General features: G+C 37.0%; 1 protein-coding gene across 1 annotated transcript in view; it reads left to right on the top strand.

The window, feature by feature from the left end:
- Grid2 (glutamate ionotropic receptor delta type subunit 2) overlaps window positions 1-21,338 on the top strand; it is a 1,241,117-nt gene that overhangs the window by 750,002 nt on the left and 469,777 nt on the right. Inside the window, exon 8 of the mRNA XM_051202902.1 lies at window positions 648-767. Within this exon, the coding sequence (XP_051058859.1) occupies window positions 648-767 (120 nt within the window). The remainder of the gene's footprint in view (window positions 1-647; window positions 768-21,338) is intronic.

Raw genomic sequence — 21,338 nt, 5'->3', positions numbered from 1 at the left:
GTCCAAGGCAATGCAGGGCTACATTAGAATGAATCAGTCTAAAACAGAAACAGCTCATGCCTTTAGTCTCAGCACTAGAGAGTACATAAGGATCTCAGTGCAATCTCACAGGGCAGTCTGGCATTCTGAGGCTTGGTGGAGAACAGTGCAGTCTGGAGATGCAATCTGAGATTTGGTGGATTGCCCAATCTGAGCATCGATAGAGGTGAAAACTCTCTAGAAGCTGACTGCTTTGCTTCTCTGATCTTCAGCTTGAATCCCAGTGTCTGTTTCTGGGTTTTTATTATTTGTGCTACATTGCTATGCTTTGGTGAGATGCCTGTGTGTCACAAACTGTGGTGGCAATATCTTCACTGTGGAATTGAATCTCAACTCTAAGTAGGGCTATTTGGAGCAGTCACTGGCTTTAAGGGCATTAATCAATTTTGTGGCAAGTTGACAAGATTGAATTAAACCACTTCAAAGTATCTTTCAGTAGAACTCCTGGGTATGTTTTACATCTACTAAAATTAGCCTGTTAATAAGCATATTCTTTGAAATTTTATTTTGTAAATGGAAATAGAGTGTTTATAACTTCTTTTCATCCTTTACTACTAATTGTTTGATTTATTTGAACTTTCAAATTCGTGTCTGTTTTCCTCATCTAGGGTGGAGTTAATGGACTGACTGGAGAGCTAGAATTTACAGAAAATGGAGGTAATCCCAATGTGCACTTTGAAATCCTTGGAACCAACTACGGAGAGGAACTTGGCAGAGGTGTCCGTAAAGTAAGCCTAGACTTATAATAAATGTTTTTTTTCTCTATAATATTATGGTTTTGCCATATAATTTTCTGGAGAGTGATCACAGTACCATTAAAGTGCATATGTTCCAAAAGGAGAATGGGAAAGGAATAAGGAATGCAGGACGTACCTTAGACCATGAGTCCGAGGCTTGGAGTACTCTTACATACATAAGAAGTATGGGATAGTTTATTAGATTAATATCTTAGAATAATACAGATGGTCAGGCATTCATAACAAGAGGCTTTAATCCCAGCATTTGGGAGGCAGAGTCAGGCAGTTCTCTGTGAGTTTGAGGCCAGCCTTGTCTACAGAGTGCATTTCAGGTCAGCCAGAACAACACAGAGAAACCCTTTCTCAAAAAAAAGTAATAATAATATATAAATAATAATAATATAAAGGAAGAAAAATAACATAATGCTTTCCCATGAAAGTGGTAACACATTTCATTTTCAATAATAATGCTTTTATAAAATGCTAAATTCAGTATGGTAGTACTGAAAGTTGGCTGTAGAAGGTGGCATTATAGTAGAATGTGTGTTGCCTATAGTTAGGAGATTGTACTTATAGGAAACAATCTTTAGTATATTCTGCAGATCACAAAGTGAGTCAGCTAAGTACCAAAACAGGATGTCTGACAGAATACCATGACTTCTGCTCTAGCAAAGAGAAATACAAAAGTCCTTGGGGAAATGTACTTGCTCTTTTTACAAATTTTTTTTGGGGGGGACTGATGGTGAGTTTGTATATAGAACTGATAAGTATAATGGCCTTGGTGTCTGAGGTTGACTATGTTGAGAGTCACTGGTTCTGGAGGCACTTCCTTCCTGTGCTGACACATGTGAGTTAGGAGTTGTTATTACTGGAAACAACAACACCACATTAAATTTTTGCTGAGTTAAACTATCTTGGTTCATTTTAATCTTTGTTTGCTAGTGAAGAATTCGGAGGTAGCGAATTGTTCTAAAGGAAACCATACCTGCTGTGGTCAAAAAAGAAAGCAACTGAAAGCCTGATCATAGTACTGGACCCATTAGTCTGAAATTAATGTAACCACTGGGTTATTTTTCAAATTACTTTATGACCTTATGAAATAAAATTTGCCAGTATTCAGACTTGTACTCAGCCTTGCATATTACCTTTCTAGGTCCTAAAATTCTACCTTGTTTGTCTTATTCATCCTTGCTGGAGCATGTACAGTAGAAACCTTGCTGGAGTAGAAACCCATTTATTTATATTGTTGCATTTTTTTCTATGATACGAATGTGCCAGAATTTATTGCACTGTTTCCATTTTAGACTGCTATCAGTAAAGCAGTTGCAATGTTCCTACATATATTTATTGGCTATATACTGTTGTACTTCAGCATAATTGTGTGTGTGTGTGTGTGTGTGTGTGTGTGTGTATGTGTGTGTGTGTGTGTGTGTGTGTGTGTCTGTGCTTGGAAGAGTAGAACTGCAATAGAAAAACTCATGCTTTAGAAATTCCTGAGTAGTATCAGACCCATTCATTGAAGTGTACTAGTTTTCACTTACTACACCAGTGTAAAGTAAGTTATTGCTGCCACATGATCCAACCACATACTGACTTCTAAGCTTCTGCTAATATCTTTAGATAGTTATGTATCTTTATGGTCTCAGTTCAAATTCCCTAACTATAAAACATTCTGCTTCCTGCTTCCTTTTTTAGCATCGTATATTTCTCTTTTACTTCATGTCTGTTTCCAGTAATTATTTATTTATTTATTTATTTATTTGTTTGTTTATTTTTGGTCTGGTGTGTCACCTCTTTGGGATGTAGAGATGTCATTTGTTTTTTTAGAAACATTACTTGGAGATATACAGAGATACATGTGAATACACCAAGGAGTTGTCATTTGCTACTTAATTAAATTACAAAAATTACTTTCTTCTCTGAATATTTGGTTTTCATAACATTCTTAGCACATTTAAATTTGCTTCTGTTATGACTATTTTTCTATGGTTGTTGATGTATAATCTTATTTAAAAGTTATTCCCTACTCTAGTCATGTGTGAGTTGATATTTTGCAAAGGTTTGTACAGTTTTGCCTTTTATGATCGGGTCTTTTGACACCTTACTATCTTATTAAAATAGGTAGACTAAGAAAAAAGTGAAATTCCATTCTTTAAGTGCTATTATGTTTGCAATTGTTTTTAGATATGATTTAAATGCGATCCCCACAATATTAAGTATTTTATTAAAGGTATTATGTATTTCAATAATTGTATTTACCAGTGTGATCTCCTCTAAAATGGAGATACAGGGAATTTTTCCATGCTTATGACACACACATCATGCTTGGTCTGAAAGTTTAAATACACAGAAATGGACAATGTGATACATAATCATTTATACCTTCTTCCCTTATTATAACTTTATGGTACATTGTTAATATCATTTAGAAATATTTTGGGAATTTATGTGAGGGAGTTGTCACTTAATTTATATTCTATGACTAGAAAATGACATACTTTAAATTTCTTTTTTTGTTCATTGCTAACCTATTAAAGTTTCACTGATATTTTGATTGAAATTATATCCACCTTTCTGGTTCAATTTTTAATTATTAAATCATTTGTAGATTCTTGTTTACTTCCTCAAGATTGACCTATCATCTACATTTAATAACAGTGTTTATCTCTTTTTTTGTAGCTTTACAACTATTTTTTTCGAATGTTAGTATACTTGGACCTCAGTTCAATGATGACTGGAAATATTAATAGTAGACATCACTGAATTGTTTTCAACATATTGCTACAAAATGCATTTCTATTTTTTAGGCAAATTCAGGCTATTGAGGCCTTACCTATTTCTAGAACATAGTAATATAGCATTGCTTTTTGAATGTAGACATATATTCACACAATATATTTGCTTTGTTATCTTACCTATCCATGTTATTGATGATTTTGATTTGGGTTTCCTGAAAGCATCTTCTCAGTTGGATTTCTATGCTGAGGTTAAGCTGACCTAAGCCACAGTGTTAGCAGTAAGCAGTTCAGAGCCATGCACAGTACAAAACACATTAGTCAGTTATTATTGACAGACAAATCTCAGTGGATGACAATGCCAGATATTTAAAGAGCAAAAATAGAAAAGAAATGGAAGGTGAAAGGTTCACATATTTGTGCAGAAACTAAATATCTTCAAGAAGATGTAGAGAAACACTTTGATTTATTATTATTATTATTATTATTATTATTAATTGGATGTTTTGAGACACACTTTCTCTATATTGCTTTGGTGCGTGGAACTCACAGAGATCCACCTGCTTCTGCTGGGATTAAAGGCATGTAAATAAAGAGTGTAAATAAACAGCATATCTGAATACTAAGAGATAAAGGCATTGAAGAGATAGAGTAGCAGATAGAGCAAAATAGTGGTCAATAATGATTGATTTCCATTACAAAAATAAAGGGAGGGCACTGTATCTAGAAATATCTGCATTATTGACCTTTAGGGAGATGGGAGTGGTTCTCCAGAGGCAATGGCAAGGAGGGAAGTAAGTTCCTGTACAGTATGGTTTTACTGGTGTTAAGGAACTAAGGCAATGGTTATCAAATATGATTGATGTCTTTTCCTGGAGAAATGGGAGTGAGATTATCCACTAAGAGGGAAAGGCTCCTAGGTATCAGGGATGCTGGAGATTGTGATGCTAGAGGCTTAAAGTGGCTAGCAGCAGAAAGAGGAAGATTTGCCAGGCAGAGTTGTTATCACATATAACGTTGAAAACACACAGTTCACTGTAGCAATAGTCCTGGTTGTGTTTTTCAGCAGCCCTCAGCAGGCTGACTGAGTTGAATTGTCTAAGCTTAATTCCCACCCTGGACACAGTAACAATGGACATAGAAAGACTTTCAGCAATAGAAACAAAGCATGGCTTGAATGTCCCCATCCTGGGCATGTCTCAAGCCTCTATCATAACATGAGTGAAATAGGAGAGTCTCTCAGTCAGAAAACTATTTGGGGAAAGAATACCTAGCCTGCAGATGCTTGGGATGAACGGTTGTTTGTGCTTGTGAAGGTGGCAAAGGACGGTTTCCAGCCTTTCTCGGCCCTGGAAGTCCTGTGTGGTCCATAATGTTTTGAGGTCAATATTGTTATCTTTGACCAGCTTTGAATTCAGTCTATGCTCATTATCTTGCATTAAAGGAAATTTGATTCATACACATTATAGCATGTATACAGAAATCTTTTTCAAGAATATCAGGTAGCCATGGGAACTGATCAGATTTCTACACAAATGGATTGAGGCTCTCCTAGCAGCAAATACCATAAAGATGTTCTATAAATGTTGTTAGGATCGTTATAAACAATTCAAATGTTCCATTTACATTGTTGGCATCCTCAAAGTCTATAATCCAGATGCAGTGACACACACCTATAATTACAACACTCACAAGGCTGAGGCAAGATGATGAAGAATTCTAGGACTCCATCAGCTCAGTAAAGAGACCCTGCCTCACATTTTTTCCTCTTTGTTTAAAAAATAGTTTTAAATAGCCTTGATGTTCAAATATTTTTCTTTTACTTTAAAAGTCTGTATATTCATTTAGCGTATGTGTGTACATGTGCATGTACACATGACCGTGGTCACCATTTGTCATCACATTTGTTTATAGAGCTCATTTTTTCTACTAAATCATAATTGTAATAATCTACTGAAATAATACATTCTAAATCTAGCTGTGTTCAGATCACAATCAATTAGTTGTGGAGGTGGACTTTAGTGAATATTTGGGGTAGTTCCTTCAAACATTGACATAGGCCCTGATGCTTTCAAAGATGCTTAGCAAGGAAAGCCTTGCTTCCCAAGTCACTGCAGCTGTGATTTACTAGGTATCTGTCCAGAGTTAAAGTTCCATACGCGGTTACTCTATCCACATCTCAGAAAGAGTAAGTGGTTTTCTAACCGAGGAACTGTCAAACTGTCAGCGTTTGTTGCACTGCCAGGGGCTGAATGAGCATGATGCCCACATACTTATCACCTCCAGCAGGGACCCTGTCAGACTTCATGCAGCAGGCAGAGTGTGTCTGTTAGGATTTGACTACTGTTTCAAAATCCTAACAGTTGGATCATTCTGTGCCCTGTTGGATTATGGGAATGAGGGCTTCATTCTCCCGAGTTTGATGGGAATGTGAAAAAGATGAACTGTTATTAACAAAAATGAAGAGATTTCCAATTTTATATTTTCTCTATATTGTTTTTCTTGGTTTAATACTCTCCTGATCCTTAACTCAGACAATAGCATATTCACAGTGCACCAGGTATCCTTGAGGAAAATTGAAGTGAAATGTAAAGACAGTCTTTGCGTCATGAGTTTTCTGTGGTTAATTGTGCAGTCCTGCCGCTGCTCCCGTTGCTTCATATCTATCCAGAATTTCCAACAAAATTAATCGCAGTAGTAGCATTGTATCGAGAAGCCTACAGCTAAGTTTATAACAGAACTATGTGAAACTATATGAAAAGGAAAGTTCATACCGCATAATAACATAAATAATCAATATGGTTCTCCCGAGAAGAGGAATTCCAGCACAGCTTTTGCTTGTCTGAATTTTGTTTCATTCTATTTGCAAGCACCCCCCACAATTTATAGTGAAGGACTGAGTTCCAGAATTAATGGGTAACACTCTGACCTTAAGGTCTTCGAACTTTATCTCTAAAGGAAAATAAGGTCAGGAAAAGTGGATTAAAGCTGGCTCCACAGCCAATCTTATCCAGACAGTAATGCTTGGAGCAGTGCTTTTCAACCTTCCCAATGCTGTACCCTTTAATACAGTTCCCCGTGTTGTAGTGAACTCCAACCACAAAATGATTTTCATTGCTATTCATAACTGCAGTATTGCTACTTTTATGAATTGTAATGCAAATATCTGATATGCAGGCTATCCAATGAGCAGATCCCAGGGGGTCAGGATCCACAGGTTGAGAACTGCTAGCTTAAAAACATTGTCAAGATGTTTACACTTTGTTTTCACATAAGCATCTGTGATGATGTGGCCAAGGTTCTGAGATCTTAGGTGCAGGCAGTTCTCTGAAAGATTTGGAATCCTTATTCATGTTCTCCCACACCAAAATCACACCTAGAGGAATCGTGGCTTCTCTTTATCTGCAAAGCATATTCTTTTTAAAAAGACCACCATATAGATAATTGCTGGTACACTTTTAACTTACTAATTTCTTTTACTGGCTCATATTCAGGAAGATGGAAGAAACACTTTGATTTAAATAGCTAAAGATGACAGTTTTCTCTGGTATTCTTCAGCAGAAGTTTTCTGACCCCTGACTATCTAAACAGCACTTTTAAATATTATCCTGACATGGTTCCTTTTAGCAAATAAATATTATATATACATACATATATACTTATATATATATATGTATGTAGAAATAATCTTTGTTCATGAATTTGTATGCAAATACAATTAAAGCCCTTGTTTAGAGTGTCACCTTTTCCATTGCCCTGTTAATTAATGATATCCAGAATATCCTTTGCCTGCTATATTGCACAGGTATGCTACATTCTATCCTATTCAGTGAATATGCTAATGAATATATATGTACCTGAACATAAGAATCCAAAATATTATTGTCAACTATGTTCTTTCTTTAATCAAGTGAAGTTTAATAAGTACATTCACATACCTTAGTTGTGAACATACCACACTGGAATGAGATTGTGTGACTATATTATTTGCATTTTTCATCCTTAACACCTACCACAGTTAGATACTGGATCATCAAAACTAGAAATAATTGTGTGTTTGTAGTTCATAATTACTTTCCAGATAGCTTAGACTAAGCATGTAGTAGTTCAAAAAGGTGCATAGTCTTTGCTGTCAGCTGTTCCTATGGTAAAGTTCTGATTCAATGATTATGTGACATTTATAACTTCTATATAAACTGTGCCTAAATTCCTGTTGGTAATATAATATCATTTGTTTCTGAAGTTTACAGTAAAGTTCAAGGGAAATTATGTTTTCAGATTTCATAGTGAGATTTTTTTTTTTTAAAAAAAAAAAACTGTTCTTTTAAGATTATACGCTCCTGTGGTTTAAAGCACTACAAAATTCAGTTGCTGCTCCAACAGGAAATTGCCATGTGAAGTGGGGAAAATTATTTCACTTAGGTGTGATGAGCAGATAATTATACACAACATCACAGTGGCAACATGTAGTATTTTGTTTTCTTTAATGTCTTTTCTGACTTAAACATTTTACAAGTCCATCAATCAAGCTTGGAAGCCATAGTGTGTGTGTGTGTGTGTGTGTGTGTGTGTGTGTGTGTGTGTGTGTGTGTGTGTGCTACAGATCAAATCCAGGACCTTGTGCAGGCTAGGCAGGAGCTCTGTCACTGAGTTGCATCTCCACACTTCAGTGTCTTATTTGAACAGTTTTTAGTGTCTTGGAAAATGTTGTTAACCCAGTAGCCTCTTTTTATACCACCATACCTTATATACAATGTATAATCACAATAAATTTGGGGTTGTCACATTTTATTAGGATGGGCATTCTAGAAATAGTTTGTATCATAAAGTCATGTGATTTCCAGGAAGACTCATACTTTATGAGTTTTCCAGAGAATGTTAGATTGTAAAGAGTATTGATCACAGGGGTCACCTGTGAAGACGGGAGCTTCACTGTCTTTGAAGTACACTCTACAGGCAGATCTTCGCTGCTTCTAAGATGTGCCATAGCCAGAGGGTGGGGAACAAAGCTGCTTGTGATGATGTCTAGGTTTGTTCCAGGTTTTCTAAAAGAGTTATTTGCATTTGCACTGAGATCACTTTTTCAGTTGTTCGTGTTTGGGTAAGCAACATGTAATACCTCTTGGAGAGAGAGAGAAGGCCATCACTTATGGAGGTTCGGATGATGGGAATTCCTCCAGAGCACAGCAGAGATGCCTGACAAAGATGAATTCCCGTACCTGGTTTTGATAGATATGTTTTACTGGAAGAACTACACAATCTAGAAAGTTTGCCCTAATGTAATGATTACCTTTGTATGAAATACCCAGATCACTGGTAAATATTACTTCTGAATGTCACTGCTGGATCTGTGTAAAGAAATTAGTAAGGTAGTATGAGAAAAAGGCCACCTTTACCCAGGGGAATGAAGATCATCTAATTTCCTGAGCCTGAAATTAAACAGAAATTAAGAGGGAAGAGTAACTTTTCTCCATGTTCAACCTAACACAACCCTACCTGCATCCATTAGACAAATACTCTCATTCTTGAATCTCTGACTTTCATTTGAGAATTAGCCAGTTGGTCTCAGTTTTGGGCCTTCAATTTAAAAAGGACTAATATCATAGTGCTTGGGCTTTGGGGTTTAGACTGGCATTATACGGTCTACTTTCTGGTTCTCTAGCTTGAAGGTGGCTGATCTTCGAATTTCTTCCCATCCATAATTGGATAAGCAAATCCTATAATATATACACATATTAATTTATTGATTTATTTTATATACATGGGTATCTGTCTGCATGTATGTCAGTGCAGTACATGTGTGCCTGGTGCCTACAGAGGCTAGAAGAGAGTGTTATCAATCCCTGGGGACTTACTTGAATTACAAACAGTTGTTAGCCATCATGTAGGTGCTGGAAATAGAAGCAGAGACCTGTGGAAGAATAGCAAACACTCTATCAAGCCATCTCTCTAGCCCCATTACATGTACTTTTTAAAATTATTCTTTCTTATTTTTCCATATCAATCTCAATTCCTTCCCCCTCCCATCCTCCCATGCCCCTCTCATCCCTCCTCTCATCCCATTCCCTACCCACTCCCCAGGGAGCCTGATGCCTTCCAGGAGGGGTCATCAAAATCTGTCAAGTCATTTGGGGTGGGGCCTAGTCCCTCCTTCCTGTCTCTAGGTTAAGGGAGCATCCCTCCATGGGGAATATGCTCTCGAAGTCCCTTCGTGCACCAGGAATATATCCTGGTGCTACTGTCAGGGATCTCTTAGACTGCCTAGGCTTTCCAACTGAAACCCACATTCAGGGGGTCTGGGTTAGTCCTATGCTGGTTTCCCAGCTATCAGTCTGGGGTCCATGAGCTCCCCCTTGTTCAGGTCAGCTGTTTCTATGGGTTTCTCCAGCCTGGTCTTGACCCCTTTGCTCATCACTCCTTCCTCTCTGCGACTGAATTCCAGGAGTTAAGCTCAGTGTTTAGCTGTGGGTATCTGCTTCTGTTTCCGTCTCGACCAGATGAGGGTTTTAGGATGGCATATAAGGAAGTTATCAATCTCATTATAGGTGAAGGGCATTTAAGGTAGCCTCTCCACTACTGTTCAGATTGTTACTTGTGGTCATCCTTGTAGGTCTCTGGACATTTCTCTAGTGCCAGGTTTCTCTTCAAACCTATAATGACTCCTTCTATTATGGTATCTCTTTTCTTGCTCTTGTCTACTCATCCCCTGACTCAATCTTCCTGGTCCCTCATGTTCTCCTCTCCCCTCCTCTTCTCCCCTTCTCTGTCTCTTAACTCCCTCTCCATTCACTGCCCCTGCCATGTGCTCAGGTGATCTTGTCCCTTTCCTTTTCTGGCCCTCCCTGTATCCTAACTTCTCTGGCAATGTGAATTGTAGGCTGGTGATCCTTTACTCTATGTCTAAAATCCATATATGAATATATAAGTGAGTACATACCATGTTCTTCTTTTTGTGACTGGGTTACCTCACTCAGGATGGTTTCTTCTAGTTCCATCCATTTGCCTGTGAATTTTAAGATTCTGTTGTTCCACCCCCATCACGGAGTAGTACTCCATTGTGTAAATGTACCACATCTTATTTTTTTTAAAGAAGTGAAAGTGAATTTATTTTTTTTCATTTGTTTCTAACTAGTTCTTTATTTATTTATTTTATATAACCAAGTCCATTTAAATGAAGACAAAAATTTATAGACAATATTTGGGAATTTTGGAGGATTGTGTATGTTGTAATTTCTGTGTAAGAAGCATAATATATGGGATAGATTATTTCATAATTTTATGGAAAGAAACTATTACTACAGGCTAGTTGAGCGAGTCAGCAGTTTAGAGCACCTGTTGCTCTTGCAGGGAACCAAAGGTCAATTTCAGCACCCACATAGTGATTCACAACCATCTGTAGCTTCAGTTACAAGGTTTGGGTGGAGCCGAACAACATAAGAGATAGAGATACAAGAGGAAATGTTTAGTTTCCTTCTATTCACTATAGCACACCCAGAATGGAAGAGAGACATCTCCTCATCACAGACTTTGGAACACACACATACACACACACACACACACACACACACACACACACACACACACACACACAGAGAGAGAGAGAGAGAGAGAGAGAGAGAGTGAGTGATGTCTTTTTTGCACAAATAAAACCTAGCCAGCTAGCTTGCCACTAGCTAACCATAGGGTTCCTGGAGGTTTGTACAGACAGACAGGGAGTGAGGTAGCTGGGAAGAAACAGGATACAAGCAAGGAGAAACAGCGAAATTCTCTCTCCTCCCTGGAATGCTGAGGAGGTAAGGTGTACTGTGCTTTGCTCCTTCTCTCTGATCTCTCAGCATTTTCCTCTATATCTGACTCTGGCTTTTCATTATTTAGACCAATTAAGAACTCCACTTACACACACACACACACACACACACACACACACACACACACACACTAAAACTCCATGCAGTTCAGATTCACACATGCAGTGTGATGATACTCACTCTCCAGTAACAACTACATTCTTAGCTTTGGTATAAACTGTATTCACTGATGAGAACAATGGTTCTGCCAGGAAGCCAGACTATGAATCAGCAAAAGTGAGAAGAGTTCTTATCCAGGCCTTGCCCTTTTTGTGGTTGAGTCTTTGAGTGGCAGATATAGAACCTTATTTCATAGACATGCCATGAAAGCACCTACGGTGGATGGAAAGTGCCAAAAAGGAAAGCATTTTCTTTGTCAAAATACTCTTAGCACACTCATGTATTATATTTCAACATTTACAACATGGTAGTTGCAATAGACCCATAATTGGGGGATTTCCTGTCTATCTCAGACTCCCAGAATTTCCACCCTCTGATTTGTTTGCTCAGATATTGCTCAGATCTTTCTTAGTTTCTCAGGTTCACTTGGTGTCTTTAAGGGGGTGATAAATTATTCTTTTTACAAAGATATTATGCAACAATGAGTGCGCACCTTGTACAGTCTTAGGCACAGAATCTGACAGCAATTACCAGTAGAGTTCTGTGACCCATTGTTTTGGGATAAACGTGGGATCTGCCATTCAAAGCAATAGTAGTGTCTGTATTGATGATGGAGCATGCTATAATCATGGTTGTAGTAACAACTGCTTGACCTTTTTTTTCTTTTTCTCCACTTTTCAGTAATTTTACCATTTTTAAAATCAGTATATATAACCCATAATACTAGAATCTTAATTAGGATGTTCTATGGTGGCTGAGAAATGATTGATACTTGTTCCTCTGCTTTGGTAGACATTATTCTATTAATAAGGGCTTGCTTTTCAGACTTTGTGATGACCTAAATGTATATTCTTGTCTCTTTAATATTACTACCATTAGTTAGCTTCTTTCTTTAAAAAAGATAGCAGATTGCCAAAAAAATAATTAACCCCTATTCTTGCTGTTTCAAAAGACCAACATTTTAATTTTATGCTAGTATGTACAGTATGCTGTTATTGCATATGATGCTACCTATATGCTATTTTATACATAATAGAACTAATTTGTTCAGAATGTAGCTTGCATTGCCAAATAGCTTGGAATGTTTTCCTATATGGCTATGACCTGGCTGTGTGTCTGTAATTGTAATACTGTTTCAAAGGGAAGGGCATTCAGAAGTACAAAGTTTATAAATACAGAATACTATTTATTGAGACATTAAAGCAACACCCACAATTAACATGAACATATTCTATCTACACAATGGTAAGAATTTTTGAAAATGCAGAGTTTCTCCTTTATTCATACCTTTGTAAGGTATTTAAATGTGTTATCTGGAAAAGAAGTGTTGATTTTTTAGCTATGGGACAAGAAGTAGTTTCCTTCCTCTATTTTTTTAATGTTTGTTTGTTTATTTATGTATTTATGTATTTATTTATTTTATATAACCAAGTCCATTTAAATGAAAACAAACATTTATAGACAATATTTGGTAATTTTGGCGTCATTCTTTCCAAACTACTTCCTGCTGGTAAGGGGCGCTATCATGGGGGATTCGAAGAAGATTCAGATATCCTGGCTGTAGTCTATAAGGCTGCTTTGTCCAGCTGTTTTGAATGTAGGATCACCTGGTACACTGTTTCAGGCGGTCTGGCTTGATCAAACCACATTAGTCTGGAAGGAATCCACAGCTTTTCGTTTTCCCCAGTAACTTGTCCTTGAACTTAATTTTGGAGTCAAAGCATTTTTTTTATTATTTAATTTATTATTTTACATGTCGATCCCACTTCCCTCTCCCTCCCTCCTTCCCTCACTCCCTCCCTTTTACCCTCTCTGCCCTCTCACATGCACCCTAACCACCCTCCCATCCCATCCCCCAACCCCAATTCCATATGTAGGGGAATGCCATCCATTTGGGGTCATGTAGATCTGACAGGTCATGTGAAGTAGGGACTAGGGCTTCTCTCCTATCTCTAAGTTAAGGCAGTTATCCCTCCATGAGAGATGTGTTCACAAGGTCCTTTTGTGCACCAGGGATACATCCTGGCTCCACTGTCTGAGGTCCCTTAGACTGCTCAGTCCTTCTGGCCGAGACCCATATTCAGGGGGGCCTGAGTCAGTCCCATGCTGGATTCCCAGATATCAGTCTGGGGGCCTGTTAGCTCCTCCTTGTTCAGGTAAGCTGTCTCTATGTGTTTCTGCTTCCTGGTCTTGTCCTCTCCATCTGCATCAGGGTTCTAGTTCGACTAAGTGTTCTAGTTCGACTCAGTGTTTTCATATGGGTGTTTTCTCCTGTTTCCAACAGGTATTAGATGAGGGCTCCATGGATAAGTTAGTTGTTGATCTCACTATCTGGGAAGGGCATTTACGGTAGCCTTTCCACGGATGCTCAAATTGTTAGTTGGCGGCAGTCTTGTAGTTCTCTAGACAATTCTTTGTGGACTGAAGAAAGAATTCTCAATAGAGGAAATCAAAAAGGCTGAAAGACATTGAGAAAATGCTCAACATCCCTAGTTATCAGGGAAATGCAAATGAAAACAACTTTGAGATACCATCTTACTCCTGCCAGAATGGCTAAAATTAGCAACACCAATGATGACTCATGTTGGAGAGGATGTGCAGAAATGGGAACACTCCTCCACTGCTGGTGGGAGTGCAAACTCATACAGCCATTTTGGAGATCAGTATGGCGGTTCCTCAGGAATTAGTTTACCACAGGACCCGGCAATCCCCCTCTTAGGCATATACCCAAATAATCCACATCCATGCAACAAAGACATCTGTCCAACTATGTTCATAGCAGCACTATTTGTAATAGCAAGAACCTGGAAGCAACCTAGATGCCGCTAAATTGAAGAATGGATAATGAAGATGTGGCACATCTACACAATGGAATACTACTCTGCAGAAAAAAATAATGGTATCTTGAAATTCGCAGGCAAGTGGATGGCACTTGAAGAAACCATCCTGAATGAGGTGACCCAGTCACAAAAAGAGGAACATAGTATGTACTCACTCATATATGGATTTTAGACCTAGAGCAAAGGATCACCAGCCTATAATTCACACCACCAGAGGAACTAGGATACAAGGTGTATTCTAAGAGATTCATATAAAGTCCCTCACAGAACCAGGAAGGAACAAGTCCCCCAGAGCTCAGGGGAAGTGGGGGGGGCAGCGAATGGAGAGAGAAGTAGGAGAAAATGAGGGGGGGGGAAGGAAAACATGTGTGACCAGGAAGATTGAGCATGGTTAGGAATAGAAGACAGAGAGAGAGAGAGAGAGAGAGAGAGAGAGAGAGAGAGAGAGAGAGAGAGAGAGAGAGAGAGTGAGAGAACATAAAAGAGGGAGCCAATATTGGCTTGAAGAGAAAATTGAAACCAAAGAAAGGTCTAGAGAACTCCTTCCTTTATTTTCACTTTAGATCTGTATTAAGGTATGCCACATTTAAATTTCTTGAAGGAAGAAAATACTCAAGAAGGTTTATTAGACGTTACCAATAATTATCAGAAACATTATGTGCTTTCTCACTCTAATAAAAGCTTACATCCATAGATAATTGTGAAGAACTGTTTATTTAATGGACACAGAGGTCATTTTATTGATATTAACTATAACACTATACTATACAGTGAATCATGCTATTAGAAGCAAGGCTAAAGTATTTTGACAATTTGCAGTTATGTCCAACTTAAAATATGACAATTTTATTAATTCTTAATTTCATTTTTCATTATTTTATGTGTATTACATGGGTGTAGTTATTAACATGGGTGTAAGCAGTTTTGAAAAATTTTTATGAACTCCCAAAAATTCTAAAACCCAGTTGTTCAAGGTGGTAGTTTCAAGGTAGTAGTTGCATTTATTCTAAAACAAAGTCAAAGATCTCACATATATAACTATTATCTACATCTATGCTCATGAGGATTAAAAAAAATAAAACCATAATATATAAGAAAATATCTTTAAGGGAAAATGCACAGAAAAAGCTTAGTAAAACAAAAAAAAAATATATCATGGAGTTTGTTTTATGTTCTTCATCTACTGCTTGGCATGGGGCCTGCCCTTAAGTGTGGTTTGTGTACCCAATGAGACTCCATTGGAGAAAACTAATTTCCTTTGGGAACAGTTATCAACTAGAGATAGCTTGTGGGTTAGAAATGGAGGCTGTGTCTATTTCCCCTCTTAGCACTGGGATCCCATTAGGCCCAGACCTGCAAAGCACTGTTTTTGCTGACACGGTCTCTATGAGTTCTTATATGTGCCGGTTCTGCCGTGTCTAGAAGGCTGTTTCCTTGATGTCTTCTTTACTGGCTCTTACCATTTTTTTCTACCTCCTTTTTTCTACAGAGTTCCCTGAGGCTCCAGGGAAGGGATTTGATGCAGACATCCCATTTAAGACTGAGTGTTCCACATTCATTTCTGCTTTCCACTAAGGCCTAAAAAAAAAAAAAAAAAAAAAAAAAAAAAAAAAAAAACATAAATAATGTCAAACCAAAAAAAAAAAAAAAAAAAAAAAAAAGACTTGAGTATTCTAAGGGTCTCTCACTTTCTGCACATTGTCTAGTTGTCTGTCTTTGTGTTTGTTCCCATCTCCTGCAGAAAGAAACTTCCTTGGTTATGAATGAGACAGATACTAATTATGAGTATAGCAAACTTTTACTCAGAGTCAGTTTATTGCTACATGTTTTTAGCAGAGTAGGAACACGGTCTATGTAGTCCGAGGTTCTTGACTACCCAGGCAGTGGGTTACATCTCATGTAGTTGGCCTGAATTCCAATCACATAGTGGTTGGTTACTCCCATAAATTTTGTGCCACATTTGCTCCAGCATATCTTACAAGCATGTCACCATTAAACTTTCATATGTCTCAAACAATCTTATAAAGTTGTACTAGAAGCTGGTGCTGTCTAGAACTATGTCCAATATGAGATCTAGACGTTGCTTGAGTAATTAGTAGTACTTTATCAATCATCATCATTCAGATAGAGTGAAGGGTCTTTGAGTTCATTGGCGGTAATTTTGATTTTTAAAATTCAGTAAATATGCTATTTTCAGGACTATTAAATTATATTGTCATAGAAAAATAACATCTTTGAAGCTCTTTCTCAATAATCAAGGGACAGAAGTGAATCCTATTTTACCATAATTCAACAAACAACTTGGATTAATGTGAGCCATGCTTTGCAGTATGTAATTAATAAGATGAAGGCATCTGAATGTAATCATCATGAGTAAGTGACTGGATCATCCTGATGAGAAAGGCTCTCATCACTCAGACATTTCTGAAGTGTTGTTCAGTCAGAAGCTGCAGAAGGTTGCAATACCCTCGAGTACCTGAATAAAAGCAGTTTTGTACTTTAAATGGAAATGTATTGGCAATGCTTTGCCAGGGAATTTCTTCTCTTTACTCTTTCAAGGTTGTTATGAATCGTATCCTGGACTGAGATAGAAATCATTCAGTCCGAGGCTCATACATTTCAGAGTGGCTGATTGTAGTCATTTGGAACAATGACATGATTTGAATAAGTATGCTTCCATTAAGCAGGAGACAATTTTTGCTCAGGGCTATGGAAAATTGTCATACTCCTCCCTCTTATGGAGAACACATTGTATTAATGTATAATTTTCCTCACAAAGAGAATTGGAAAGAGTACAATTACTTTTAGGAGAAACACAACATTTATAACATAGGGGTGGGTTCTCATCCTAAGTGATATTTTATGGAAAACCATAGAATAGTTTCTATTCACCTTCTTTGCTTTTCCATGGTTTTAGCAGTTTCTTATTCCTAGACATCATTCCTTTTCTGTCCAAATAGCATTAGACAAATGATATAAGGTTTACTGGATGTGTCAAAACTTCTTTTAATAGTAAATATTCTTGATTTACCCCTAGTATTTGAGAAAAAAAAAACAAAATTACAGACAGAATAGCAAAGTTTGGTGTAACATCTCCGCCTGCCATGTCTAGAGTGGTGAGTTTGGAGGATTTAGTGTCCTGCCTGGAGACCCCTTACTTTATTAGCAGGACCAAGACTCAATTTTTAGATAAATGCCATCCCCCACCCCATGGCTGTGTCTTTTCCTTCACACAAAGATAAACAAGTAAAGGTCTGTCAATTTGCTTTCTTTCATTAATGGAGCAGAATCCTTCTTCACATATATTTATAGTTACAGTTTTATCACATTTATATATGAATATGAAAATGAACTATGTTTACTATGTTCTTTGACCAGAAAGACATACAAATAAAATGCCCTAATATTCCTCTGGCTTTTATGTCTTAATAGTATCCTAGCATTACATATACATGGCAAAATTCAATCAAAACACCAGAAGTTTGTTTCATATTTTCATGTTTGCATCTTTTTTTATTTTATTTACTTTTATATAACAAAGTCCAATTAAATGAAAACAAACATTTATACACAATATTTGGGAATTTGTGCGTTGTTCTTTCCAAACTACTTCCATCTGATTTGGAAAGAATGCGCTTGCTTTTGATACATGTAGGAAAACAAGAAATATGAATGGTACCAGGAAAGGTACAAGAGATTTAAGGTTTTTCAATTAGTTCTAATAACCAGTAGAAAGTGGAGGAAGCCCTTTCTGGATGGCATGAAATGCAGATGACAGGTTGCCCCCAAGCAAGCTAAGCTCTGTCTTTAGCAGCATCAAAAACAGATGTCACATTAAAGCTAAGATGGATTCAAGAAGCTAACAAATGCTTTGTTGTCTGCCCTGCCTAGCTGTGGCAATTAGATCTTTAATAGCAAAGGGTTCTACAGCATGGCAGTGTGACAGGTCTCTCACTGAGATGAAATAACACTGTGTTTGAGTAAGACATCCAGTAAGAAAAGAAAACCCATGTTGTCTTGATTAGTCTCTTGATAATAGCTTGAGAGAGAGAAAAAGAGAGAGAGAGAGTCACATTTGGAAAACATTTTAGCTATCATAATGTACATAGTACTAATCTTTAAAAACAATGAGTTTCAGTGGGTAACAGGAATTTAAATCTGTAGGAAGTAAACTTAAAGTTTATTTCTTATCCTTGTTATCAATTAAGAATTTTTACTGATATTAATCATTTACCAAAAAATAAATGTTAGAAATGTACAATATGATAGCTTTTTATTTCTGTCATTCATTTTTATGACATTTTGTAGATTATATCTCTTGCATTATCTAAAAAAACGTACACTTCATGTTGTTTTCCTTTTCTCTAAGATTGTTCTTACTTTAGCCTGACAAACAAATTTTTGCTGGAAAATGGATATGAAGAACATTAATAATTGATTATTACTGAATTTTTACCTCTAAATATAGAATTATACATTCAGTAATAGCTAAATTATAATTAATTGCAAGTCACACTTTTAAAAATTATCTTTCTCATAAAAGTCTGTATTTTTTAACAGTGATATTCTTTACTGTTATCAAAATAAAAAGCCTCACATATTATAAATAAATTGAACAGAAATAAAGGCCAAACATTTCTCTGGTGGTGAGAAAATAAAATGGCCATGATAAAAACTTGCAGATATTTCTTAATAGATATTTAGGTTGAAAGAAAAAAAAAAAGCCCTGAAAATTTTGGTTAATTGAAGGCCAAAGGAAACAGTACTAGAGTTTCCTAAAAACATCTATGGTGGTTACTAAAGTATTTAAGAAAACAGATATATATATATATATATATATATATATATATATATATATATATATAAAATCTTTCTGTTAAAAAGTAAATGGTACTAATATTATTTTCATGTGTTTTTAATGGTATGCATACACACCAAAAAGAAGACATAATGCTATTTGCTGTGAAAAGGAATGAGTATGATATACCAAGCCTCCCTCAGTGCCTGGTGGTACAATAGAAAATAGTGGCTCATCCTTCCACTTGGGTCCATGGAACATGACAACCTGCTCTGAGCTAAGTGCAATTTCCTGTGGACAACAGTTGTGCAACTCTTCTAAACCTACAGCTGACCACTCGGGCTGCAAGTGATCACTGTAGCTAGTGTGTGCAGTAATCCATCAGTTTGACTGTTCTCTGACCAGAACGTGTGTGAGTGGAATGAGGAGGCAGGAAAAAGTCTAACAACAGTAGCCTACTTGAAGAAGCTGGCCCTGGCCCAAGAGTCTGGCTGAGAGGTGATGTGTAGACTCCTTACTCTTAATGCTGTGATGCCGGGCAAGATAAAGCATATCAGAATGAGAGAAAGGGTCCAAAATAGAAGAGTCAACTAGATATGCTTGCCTACTTTCTTCTGTCACTCTCAAGCATATCTCAGCTATTTTCTTAGATTACAAATATTTAAACAACTAATATCCTATGAATAAATGAAGCATTAGTGATAGTCTACCTGGAAGGAAACTAGTTAATTTGTTTGGCCTAGCAACCTTGTATTCTATAAGAAACTGAACTGAGAATGATTATGCACTTTGCTCTGAACCAAAAGGCCAGGAGATAATATGCATTTTTCAAGTAGACTATGATAGGTTTGTTTACCACCCCCCTTACACCACGGGGATTGAGTTATCAGCAATGGGCATTTGCATACTAGAGAGAAAGAAAACCTGTTAACTGCTCAGTCCAAAACTAAAGCCACCACAATTCCAGGCTGGTGCTGGAGGAGCTGAGTAGTCATTGATCTTCAGCTCACCTTGAAAGGCCCAAGAAGCTGGGTTCTCATGTTACCCATGGAGAGCAGCAACAGAGAATGATACTCTCATCATCAAAAAGCAAGGGCAGCGAGCCAGCAGCAATGCTTTTCCCCAAGACCTTTTCATAACTGGGCCATTGTCAGAAGGCAAGGCCCATTCCAGGGGAGAGTTTCCTCTTCTGTTAATCTTTTCCCAGAAATGCTGTTGCGGAGTAACCAATAGCGATTTCTCTTCCTTAATTCTAGGGCTAATCAATTTGACAATCAAGATGAACAATCTTTTACAGACCCCTTGGAGGAATAAAATTCTAAACTGTAAAGGGACTTAAGTACCACTAGGTTTTCAAGTAATGATAATTGTTTTATGAACATAGCATCAATTAATCACATTAGGCACAAAAATGGGTAAGAGTTAATGTATCACTAACTAGATGTTCAGGATGCTGAGGAAGAAACCAGAGAAATGTTTGCTCTTTTAAAACAAAGAAATCTTGATTTCTGAAATCAATTCAGCTAAACATAAATGTCAAATTTCATTAAGGACACACTTCCAATGTACAAATTTAAGCCTTGGTAATGATATTGCACTGAAGATATTTGGAAACATAAATTTCAAAAGTAAATCAAATGTTTGTGACCATGAACACCATTGTATTTTTACAGAAAGATTTGATTAGCAGAATATGTTTAAACAGAGGAGGGATATAATGAAGATGTTCAGGCAGGTCTGACCCTATATTTCACAAGAAATGTGGCTGTAATGATCAAATACTGAGGCTCCATATCTATATTTTTCCTAACTCTTTCAATAATAGGACTTCAACTAAGCATGCATGTCTTTAAATGTCTCTAGTTCCAGTCTTCTGAGATTTTAGTTTTCTCAGTTCTTTGAAGATTATATTTAATACTAAGCTTTTTCACTAGTCAATTTTCCACTATTGGTGCACAATAACTGAGATAAAAAAAAAACTTACAAAGGAGGAAGGATAAATTGGTAGACAGTTGGAGTCATTTTATCCTATTGCTTTTAAGCAAGAGGGAGGCAGGTGATCACTGTAGAAATGCAAGCTACTACAAAGCCCATTAGCTCCAGAGATGCATGAAAAGGGAAGTGGAGTGAGAGATGTCGGTATTCTATTTTCCTTTCTAAGTCATGCCCCAGGGACATAATTCTTCCTATGAGGCTGTGGCCTTTGCAGGTTCTTTCACCTT

The sequence above is a fragment of the Phodopus roborovskii genome, unplaced genomic scaffold (genome assembly GCF_943737965.1).
Source record: "Phodopus roborovskii unplaced genomic scaffold, PHOROB, whole genome shotgun sequence".
In the NCBI taxonomy this organism is placed as follows: Eukaryota; Metazoa; Chordata; class Mammalia; order Rodentia; family Cricetidae; genus Phodopus; species Phodopus roborovskii.
Note: the sequence above shows the minus strand (reverse complement) of the source record. Positions and strands in the feature narration are given on the sequence as shown.